The sequence below is a fragment of the Chiloscyllium plagiosum genome, chromosome 1 (genome assembly GCF_004010195.1).
Source record: "Chiloscyllium plagiosum isolate BGI_BamShark_2017 chromosome 1, ASM401019v2, whole genome shotgun sequence".
NCBI classification, from domain to species: Eukaryota; Metazoa; Chordata; class Chondrichthyes; order Orectolobiformes; family Hemiscylliidae; genus Chiloscyllium; species Chiloscyllium plagiosum.
This window is the reverse complement of record NC_057710.1, coordinates 12,615,335-12,626,611: the sequence shown is the minus strand read 5'-3', so window position 1 is coordinate 12,626,611 and position 11,277 is coordinate 12,615,335. Positions and strand designations below refer to the sequence as shown.

The 11,277-nt window shown below is 43.0% G+C and overlaps 1 protein-coding gene across 3 annotated transcripts in view; it reads right to left on the bottom strand.

Moving 5' to 3' along the window:
* The window catches only part of slc4a11 (solute carrier family 4 member 11), a 250,006-nt gene that overhangs the window by 148,058 nt on the left and 90,671 nt on the right, over positions 1–11,277 (bottom strand). For all 3 annotated transcript variants that reach the window (XM_043696718.1, XM_043696837.1, XM_043696795.1), the window contains one exon: positions 3,328–3,372. In XM_043696718.1, the coding sequence (XP_043552653.1) occupies positions 3,328–3,372 (45 nt within the window). The remainder of the gene's footprint in view (positions 1–3,327; positions 3,373–11,277) is intronic.

Sequence of the window (11,277 nt, the reverse complement as noted above, 5' to 3'; positions counted from 1 at the left end):
GCTCTGCCCTCATCAATCCTCTTTGTTACTTCTTCAAAAAACTCAGTCAAGTTTGTGAGACATGATTTCCCACGCACAAAGCCATGTTGACTATCCCGAATCAGTCCTTGCCTTTCCAAATACATGTACATCTTGTCCCTCAGGATTCCCTCCAACAACTTACCCATCACAGAGGTCAAACTCACCGGTCTATAGTTCCCTGGCTTGTCTTTACCACCCTTCTTAAACAGTGGCACCACGTTTACCAACCTCCAGTCTGCTGGCACCTCACCTGTGACTATCGATGATACAAATATCTCAGCAAGAGGCCCAGCAATCACTTCTCTAGCTTCCCACAGAGTTCTTGGGTACACCTGATCAGGTCCTGGGGATTTATCCACCTTTAACCGTTTCAAGACATCCAGCACTTCCTCCTCTAATCTGGACATTTTGCAAGATGTCACCATCTATTTCCCTACTGTCTATATCTTCCATATCCTTTTCCACAGTAAACACTGATGCAAAATATTCATTTACTATCCCCCCCCATTTTCTGTGGCTCCACACAAAGGCCACCTTGCTGATCATTGAGGGGCCCTATTCTCTCCCTAGTTACCCCTTTGTCCTTAACATATTTGTAAAAACCCTTTGGATTCTCCTTAATTCTATTTGCCAAAAGGTATCTCATGTCCCCATTTTGCCCTCCTGATTTCCCTCTTAAGTATACTCCTACTTTCTTTATACTGTTTTATAAATGACTTGGATGAAGAAGTTGAAGGGTGAGTTGGTACGTTTGCCAATGACACAATGGTGTGTGGTGTTGTAGACAGTGCCGAAGTCTGTTGCAGGCTACAAGACATTGGCAGGATGCAGAGCTGGCCTGAGAAATGTCAGATGGAGTTCAACCTGGATAAAATGTAAAGTGATTCATTTTGGAAGATTGAATTTGAATGCTGAATACAGGGTTAAAGACAGGATTCTTGGCAGTTGGAGTAACAGCGAGTGGGGGCGGTGGGAAGAGAGGAGAAAAAGGGGGAAATGTACATAGATCCCTCAAAGTTGCCACCCAAGTTGATACAGTTGTTAAGAAGGCATATGGTGGTTTGGCTTTCATTAACAGGGCAAATTGAGTTTAAGAGGTGTGAGGTTTTGCCACAGCTCTACAAATCCATGGTTCGACCACATTTGAAATAGTGTGTCCAGTTCTGGTCACCTCATTATAGAAAGGATGTAGATGCTTCAGAGGGTGGAGAGGAGATTTACCAGGATCTACGTGGATTGGAAGGCATGTCTTATGAAGAGAGGCTGACTGAGCTCAGGCTTTTCACACTGGAGAGAAGGAAGAGGGCTGACTTGATAGAGGTGGAGAAAGTTAAAAATCACACCACCAAGTTATAGTCTAACAGGTTTATTTGGAAGCACTCGCGTCTAGAGAGCTGATATCTGACTAAAGGAGCAGCGCTGCGAAAGCTAGTGCTTCCAAATAAACGTGTTGGGCAATAACCCGGTGTTGTGTGATTTTTAACTTTCTCCACCCCTGTCCAACACTGGCTCCTCCACATTATTGATAGAGGTGTACAAGATAATCAGAGGCATAGATATGGTATACAGCCAGAACTTTTCCCAGGGCAGAAATGGCTGTCATGAGGAGTCATAATTTTAAGGTGATAAGTGGAAGGAATAGGGGAGATATGTCAGAGGTAGGTTCTTTATGCAGAGATTAGTGGATGCATGGAATGCACTGTCAGTAGTGTCAATAGAGTCAGAGACATTAGGGGTATTCAAGCGACTGCTGGACAAGCACATGGACTGCAGTAAATCGAGGAGTGTGTCGGTTAGGTTGATCTTAGATAAAGATAAATGCTCAGCATAACACAGTGGGCCGAAGGGCCTGTACTGTGCTATGTTTTAATGTTAAGTCCGGTGACGCTTCATCATAACTCTGGAAACCAGACACAAAACATTAACATCCATTTATTCCACTGTCAGACCTGCACCAGTAATTTCTATTTTTTGTTAGAGTCATACAGCTGTACAACATGGAAACAGACCCTTCTGTCCAACCTGGCCATACTGACCTGATATCAAAGATAAATCTAGTCTCTTTTGCCAGCATTTGGACCATATCCCTTTAAATCCTTCCTAATCATTTACACATCCAGATGCCTTTTAAATGCTGTAATCGTGCCAGCCTCCACCACTTCCTCGGCAGCTCATTCCATGCACGTACCACTCCCTGAATGAATAATTATCCTTTAGGTTCCTTTTAATCTTTCCCCACTCACCTTAAACCTATGCCCTCTATTTCTGGATTCCCCTACCCTGGGGGAGAAAAAAAACTGATGATTACCTTAAACATGCCAGTCTTGATTTTATAAAGCTCTATAAAGGTCACCTCTCAGCATCTGACGCTCCAGGGAAAATAGCCCCAGCCTATTCAGCTTTTCCCTATAGCTCTAACCCTACTGGCGAGATCTTTGTAAGCCTTTTCTGAACCTTTCATAGAATCCTTCCTACAACAGGGAGACCAGAACAGCTTGCAGTATTCCACAAGTGGCCTTATTTGGCTATTTTGTTCTGTTGCTGTTTCTAGAAGTTCTCAATGTGCCAATTTCTAATCACATAACCCTCGACTCAAAAGAGAGAATAGCAGCAAAATGAAACGTATAGAAATAGAGAAGAAAAAAAGAAGATGCTATTGAAATTCACATTCATTCCCTGCATGGGGAGAAAAATTATTCTTCCGTTCGATAGCTCCCAAACAGCACTGTCGGCAGCTCCTGCACAAATTCAAGAAGGCACCCTCAAAGTCAGTAAATGTTGTCATTGCCAGCAATAGGTCACATCCAGTTAACAAAACAAGAAAAAGCATTATCAAATATCTGAACTCAAGACTGACTTAGTGCCCATTCAAAAGAAACAAAAAACAAAGATCAAAAATCATTAACGTCTATTCCCACGTGTGTGTGTCCAAACTCACTAAGTCTAGAAGCTATTTGCCCTTTTCACCCACACCATACATCTTGTGAAGTCCTTTACGTAAGCAGAACTAGTTTGTAGTAATGCCTGTAATGCAGGTGCACATCACTCTCAGACTCATTGTAAGTCAGTCACTGACTGAAAACAAATACATTCCTACACTCAGCTGCAACACTTTAGCTGTTTCTTAAAACAAAATCAATCCAACACTAAAATAAAAAGCTCATACTCAGAAATCCGTCTGAAGGATTAATTATTTCACATTAAGATTAGATTTGCTCTCTATCTCCTTTCTTGAAAAAAATCACATCCAATAAGTTATTTTCATTCTGCATTGGTTAATCACAGTACATCATTTCATCCACTCACCACTTTCCTGGAAGTAATATCCGTTCACAGTGGAGCTTGGGGTATCTGGATTAAAAATAAAAAAATGAGAGGAGGATCAGACTTTAGTTCACTGCCAAACGTATGTGGAGGAATTACATTTATAGAGTCATAGAGATGAACCGCATGGAAACAGATCCTTCAGTCCAACTCGTCCATGCCGACCAGATATCCTAAATTAATCTCATCCTATTTGCCAGCACTTGGCCCACAGCCCTCTAAACCCTTTCTATTCATGTACCCATCCAGATGCCTTTTAATTGTACCAGCCTCCACCACTTCCTCTTGCAGCCCACTTGATACATGCACCACCCTCTACATGAAAAAGTTGCCCCTTAGGCCTCTTTTATTTTTCCCCTCTCACCTTAAATCTATGACCTCTAGTTCTGAACTCTTCCCCGTCCCCACCCAGGGGGAAAAAACCTTGTATATTGATCCTATCCATGCCCCTCATGATTTTATTAACCGAGAAAGATCATCTCTCAGCCTCTGAAGCTCCAGGAAAAACAGCCCCAGCCTATTCAGCCTCTCCCTAAAGCTCAATCCTCCAACACTGGCAACATCCTCAAAAGGGTTCAGAAAAGATTTACAAGCTCCACAACATCCTTCCAATAGCAGGGAAACCAGAATTGAACACAATATTCCAAAGTGGCCTTTTGTTTTTCTGCTCAAGTGACGATCGACCCTCAACCAACTTTGATCATATCTTTCGCTGCCTGTATTGTCATCCAGATCAAGTCTCTCTCACCTGTGCGTTAAAGATGTCAGGGCACAAGGAGATAATCTAAACATTATGATCAAGTTTGAATTCCTCAGTGGCTATACCCTTCCCATCTTTAATTTCCTAAACCAGTCATCCAGGGGCCCTGCCTTAAATGACCAAAAACCCATAAAGGCGTAGAAGCAGAACTGGAAACCAAAGTTCAAATCCTGCCATGGCAGATGGTGGAATTTGATATCAATTTTTTTTTAAAATCTAGAATTAATAGTGTCTGAGGATGACCACACAACCACTGCTGAATGTTAGAAAACCCCCATCCCTTTGGGATGGAAACTGCGAACCTTACCCAGTCTGGCATCCATGTGACTCCAGAACAACAATAATGCGATTGACCCTTTACTGCCTTCCAGACAACAAATACTGACCCAACCAGCAACAACCCTGTGAATGAATAAAAAGGAGGCCATTTGACCCACCAAATACACTCCCATAATTTAACGGGATCATGGCTGATTTGGTAGTCTTAGGTGGGCGGCACGGTGGCACAGCGGTTAGCACTGCTGCCTCACACAAATACTGACCCAACCAGCAACAACCCTGTGAATGAATAAAAAGGAGGCCATTTGACCCACCAAATACACTCCCATAATTTAACAGGATCATGGCTGATTTGGTAGTCTTCAACTCCACTTCCTTACATTTTTCTCCATAACCCTCGATTCCCTTACTAAGAATCTGCCAATCGCAGCCCTAATTATACTTAACCACTGGCTTCTACAGCCCTCTGCAGTAAAGAATTCGACAGATTCACAACACTCCGAGAATACATTCCACCACATCTCAGTTTTAAAACGTGGAATCCATTTCTTAGATCATACGCTCTGGTCCTAGATTCTCCCACAAAGAGAATCAACCCCTCCACATCTATTTTGACAGCCGTTAAGAATCCTTTATGGCTTCTCTCATTCTAAATTCCAAAGAATACAGCGCAATAAGTGCTAGCACAGCTAACAGCCCCTACATCCCATGAGTGAATAAAGGCAAGCCCACATACTTAAATTCTACTTATAAGAATATCCCTCCATACTCAAGATAGAGACACACACACACATTCAACTAGAGCAATTTTAAAATAAATTAATAAATCTGGAAAAGATAGAAATGATAAAATAAATAAAAATTAAAACACAATCCATGTCCTCGAGGGGAAAACACTTGACTTCTTTAAGTCTGCAACAATGGGGAGAAGGCAGGAGAATGAGATTGACAAACACATCAGCCACGATTGAATAGCAGATCAGACCTGATGGGTTGAATGGTCTAATTCTGTTTCTATAATCTGACGGACTAATGTGGCTGACTCCCAGTTGAAATGGCCCAGGTTGCTCAGTTGTATTAAAAGACTGACAGAAAGCCAGTGGGCATACCGACGCCACATGGACAGCACTTGTTTCAGAAAATGCATTACCATCACCCTCAAAAAAAAAATTAGATAATTATCACTGACCTCACCCATGAGGCGGAGCATTACACCAAATATCTTACATGCAGTCTCCCCATTTGTCAAACATTGAATAAAGAACAAAGAAGAACAAAGAAAGTTTACAGCCCAGGAACAGGCCCTTCGGCCCTCCAAGCCTGTGCCGATCCAAATGTATTGTCTAAACCTGTTGGTCAATTCCTAAGCATTTGTAAAACCCCAGCACCCCACCTACTCATGCATCTGTCCAGACACATCTTAAATGAATCTACCATGCCTGCCTCTACCACCTAGGCTGGCAACGCGTTCCAAACACCCACACCCTCTGTGTGAAGTACTTACCGCACGTATCCCCCTTAAATTTTCCACCTCTCACCTTGAAAGCATGACCTCTGGTTATTGAATCCTTCACCCTGGGGAAAAAGCTTGTCTCTATCCACCCTGTCTATACCCTTCATGATTTTATAAACCTCAATCAGGTCCCCCCTCAATCTCCTTTCTTCTAGTGAAAATAAACCTAAGCTACTCAACCTCTAAATCTAAAAGATCAACATTCAGTTCTAAAATGACACTAAAACTTTCAAAAATTCCATATGAATGCAATCTTCATCGTCTTACAAAATGCTTCTGTCTTCACAGTTCGGTGCCTAAACAATTTCTTGCAGAACTTGATAGACTCAGATTCATGTCTCGTGTTACAAATGAGAGGCATTAACAAGATTTTGTTTTGGAACTGCTGTTTTTATTAAAAATAGAGAAAAGAACAGGATCAGATGACCTTTTATGAATGCTGTAGACTGAAGACTTGACAGAATTGATTGCTGGAAGGCGGGGGGCAGGTATTTTGTTACTGGGAAGAATGCACAAAACATTGACAATGGGTAAGGGCAGAAACATCTACACTGAGTGTACAGTTAGTTTCCTCTGTCCCAGGAAGACATGCCTGCCATATTTAATTTCAAGATAGAGCTAGCTAAACGTCAAATGCAGTCTTTGAAGCCCAAGTAATCAGCACAGCTACCTGGATATCAGGCCCATGGAGTTGGGGGGAAAGAGGCATAGGAAAAGTCATTGTAAAATTGGATCACAAAACAAAAAAAAAAAGTCCCACTGCAAGATATCCCTGAATTTGATAAATGTTAGTCTGCAGGAATGTGGGTGAAGAAAAGTGTTGCGAGAGGCAGCAAGATTCAATGGTTCATCTTGCAGCTTAGGCTTAGATTGAAAAGACAAAATTTTTGAGCATTTAAAACAATGCTGGAAAACCAGCTAAACTTGAGCTAGAAGGAATCTCTGTTCTGGACTCAAAAGGAGGCAGTAAACCCTCAATGAGCTAAGACTTACTATGTACTGCTACCTCTGGAATAATGGTGCATCCACAGTGGGGCAAAATAAAGGTTAACCATGGAATCATTTTTATATTTTTAGAGCATAAAGCCACCTTTTAAAGTGTTTAAGCCACTGTGCTTTTAGTTTATTAACAAAACTTTTTACATTACAAGGCTTTGTGTCATCCTTTCAGATAAAATATTAAATTGAGAGTTTTGAACTCTTCTACGCTGGGGAAAAGACCTTTGCTAATAGACAATAGGTGCAGGAGTAGGCCATTCTACCCTTCGAGCCTGCACCACCATTCAATATGATCATGGCTGATCATCCTTAATCAGTATCCTGTTCCTGCCTGATCACCATAACCCTTGATTCCACTATCCTTGAGAGCTCTATCCAACTCCTTCTTAAATGAATCCAGAAACTGCGCCTCCACTGCCTTCTGGGGCAGAGCATTCCACACAGCCACCACTCTCTGGGTGAAGAAGTTTCTCCTCATCTCTGTCCTAAATGGTCTACCCGGTACTTTTAAGCTGTGTCCTCTGGTTCAGCACTCACCCATCACTCTATCCATGCCCCTCATGATTTTATAAACCTTGGCAAGGTCACCCCTCACCATCCTACACTCCAGGGATGAAAGTCCCTCCCTGCGCCCCCCAATGTCCCATGGCATTGCCCTAGGTCTTCACTAGGGAATCCCCATCCCCAAGGACCCAGGGTCCCCAGCAGTAGCCTGCCCAGATCATGCCACGGGTCAACAGCAACTCTGGATTCAAGGGATAATATCGTCCAATCCCTCCCCACAAGATTGATCAGCATCACTGAGGTAGTTGAGGAAAATGAAATACCAATGAACTCAGCCATAACCTTCTGAGGGAGGAAGCACTAAAGGTTCAAGAAGGAAGGATGACCGCAGCCGAGCCGTGCTTTGAATGAAACACAGAGGCAGAAACGGCGGCAAGGGGCCGCTGTGCTTTTAGTTTATTAACAAATATTTTACATTACAAGGCTGTGTCATCCTTTCAGATAAAATATTAAATTTCAAACTTTGATTTCAGTCTCAGTGAGAAGTGAAACTCTTAGAAATGCTCACCAACAATATGACCAGGAACAAGTGAGAGCCCTAGCAGGCGGCCTAGACCACAGTACCCCCTTTATCCCCAGCACAGAGACCCCTCAGAAGGGTCCGTTACACGAGAGAGGTGCTGGAGTGGCTGTATTATTGCGAGACTATTACTCCAGAGATCAAGCAATATTCTGGAGACCCAGAATTCAATCCCACTAGAAGTTTGAATTAAAAAGAGAGTCTGATGATGACTATGAAACCACTGACTTCAATTTGAATTCAAAAAGGTGAAATTTGGTGACCATGAATCCATTGGTGATTGTTAGGGAAAAATGCATCATTGGGTTCACTAATGTCCTTTAGGGAAGGAAGCTGCCATGTTTACCTGGTCTGGCCGACATGCAACTCCAGATCCACAGCAACGTGGCAGATAATTAGCTGCTCCAGCCAGTGGTGCCCTAATCTCATGAATGATTGCAAGAAGAACATTTTGTTTAAATTTATAATTCCTGAATTTATTGCCCATCCCTAATTGTCCAGACAGCAGTTAGTGGTCAACCGCACTTTGAAAACATTAACATATATTTTGTAGCTGGGATCCAAACACTGATCCTGATCATTGCCAGTCAGTCAGAAAAAAAGCCTTACTATTTCTACTTTTTCTGTCTGCCAAACAGTTCTCTCTCCAGATATTGTTGGATAAACTCCACAGGTCTGTCAGCATCAGTAGAGAGAAATCAGAGTTAACATTTTGGGTGCAGTGAATGGTCTTCTGAACTGAATGGTCCTGAAACATGAACTTTGCTTTGTCTCCAAAAAAGCTGCCAGACCTGCTGAGTTTCTCCAGGAATTTCGGTTTTTGTCACCTCCATGGGTTCCCCCTGGTCAACTTTACTGGAAAAATCCCAGTCGATTTGACAAGCATAATTTCCCTTTCATTATTCCATGCTGCATCCATCTAATCCTGTCACTGTTTTCAAAGTGCTCTACTATTAACTCTTATAATGGACTTCAATATTTCATCTAGGCAAAAAGACGAGGCCTGCAGATGCTGGAGATTAAAGTCGAGAGTGTGGTGCTGGAAAAGCACAACAGGTCAGGCAGTCCTGCTTGATGATTTATAGCAAAGGTTTTGCTATAAATTCTGGTGTCCTACAATTTTATACTCTACATCCACCTGATGAAGGAGCAGCACACCAAAAGCTGGTGCTTCCAAATAAACTTATTGGACTATAACCTGGTGTTGTATGAATTTTTAATTTAATTACCCTCCAATCCATAGGAACTGTTCCAAGTACCTGTACATCAACTTTTGTAGGGGCACTTAAGTAGTCTATGGTGCGAATTGTCAGGTCCTGGGGATTTAATTGGCCTTGAATCTCCATTTCTCAAACATTCCCCTCGTCAATTTCCTTCAGTTCTTCCCTCTCACTAAACCCCATCATTTCTCAGATGTTAGCTGTGTCTACCTTTGTATACAGAACTAAAATATATATTTAACTGGTCTGCTTGGTTACTCATAATGCGTCTGTCATTATAACATATCCTGTTTATGACTATAAGAGGGACCTACACTGGTCTTCACACACTAGAGAAGTTTTTACAATCAGTTTATATAGTTTTTTGGAAAGCTTTCCAGAGTTAGGTCTATAAATACAGTCCATCTGTGTGGAGTTTGCACATTGTCCGCATGGGTTTCCTCCCAAAGATGTGCAGGCTAAGTGGATTAGCCATGGGAAAATGGGGATAGGGTGGAATGTTCTTCAGACAGTAAAGATCTGAAGGGCCAAATGGCCTGCTTCCACACTATAGGGATTCTAATGAGTTAACAACATGCTAATTTTGGACTTTTCAATTCCAAGTCACTTGACAATCTCAACTTCGAAAAATTCCCAAATCCTTCCTCTTCCAGCTTCACCTACATAGCTAACTTCACCACAAGTAACATTCATACCACACAGGTACCAGGTAGCCCAACAAGACGGGTGGCACGGTAGCACAGTGGTTAGCACTGCTGCTGCCTCACAGCGCCAGAGACCCGGTTCAATTCCCGCCTCAGGCGACTGACTGTGTGGAGTTTGCACGTTCTCCCCGTGTCTGCATGGGTTTCCTCCGGGTGCTCCGGTTTCCTCCCACAGTCCAAAGATGTGCAGGTCAGGTGAATTGGATATGCTAAATTGCCCATAGTGTTAGGGAAGGGGTAAATGTAGGGGTATGGGTGGGTTGCGCTTCGGCGGGGCGGTGTGGACTTGTTGGGCCGAAGGGCCTGTTTCCACACTGTAAGTAATCTAATCTAAAGACATGTCCCTTGACATTCAATGGCTTTACTATCACTGACATCTCCACTGTCACCATCTTGAGGTTACCATTGACCAGAAACTGAACTGGACTTGCCATGTAAATACAGTGGCTGCAAGAACAGGTCAGAGGCTAGCAAATAATTCACCTCCTGACTCCCCAAAGTGAGGAACCAAACATTTCCACCACCACTTAGTAGCAGCAGTGTGAAACGTGAAAAGTCAACCACATTGTTGTGGTCTGTAATCACATGCAGGCCAGACCAGGTAAAGGCAACAGTTATCTTGCCAACACAGCGTTAGACAAACAGATGGGCTTTTAAATGACAAGAGGCAGCTGGAGGCCAGAGTTGCTTTGAACAAGGTCCAGGAATGGGGAACTACCAATCACTTAGGAAGTGTAGGCTCAGAGGCTGCAAGGTCTAGAACTCAACAGCTCTAGAGGAGGCAGGAGTTAAATATGCCCCATACCTACCAGCATAGAAGGTGAACCACAAGTCAGACAGGTGTTGAGTGGAAGGGTTTGGTGGAAATGGGTAGAGAGCGAGAGATGCACACGATCAGTATGCAGTGTGTCCAGGAAGCTTTTCTAACTCAGTATGTAGATTGTCCGACCAGAGGGGAGGCCATATTGGATTTGGTACTTGGTAACGAACCAGGACAAGTGATGGGCTTGTTAGTTGGCGGACATTTTGGTGATGGCGACCACAATTCTGTGACTTTCACCTTGGTTACGGAGAGAAATAGGTGGGTACAACGGGTTGGTTTTACAAACTGGGGGAAGGGTAAATACGATGCTGTAAGACAGGATCTGAGGAGCATAAGTTGGGAGCATAGACTGTCAGGGAAGGATGTCATTGAAATGTGGAACTTTTCAAGGAACAGATACGATGTTGTCCTTGATATGTATATACCTGTCAGGCAGGAAAGAGATGGTCGTGTGAGGGAACCTTGGTTGACGAGGGAGGTTGAATGTCTAGTAAAGAGGAAGAAAGAGGCTTACATAAGGCTGAGGAAACAAGGTTCAGACAGAGCGTTG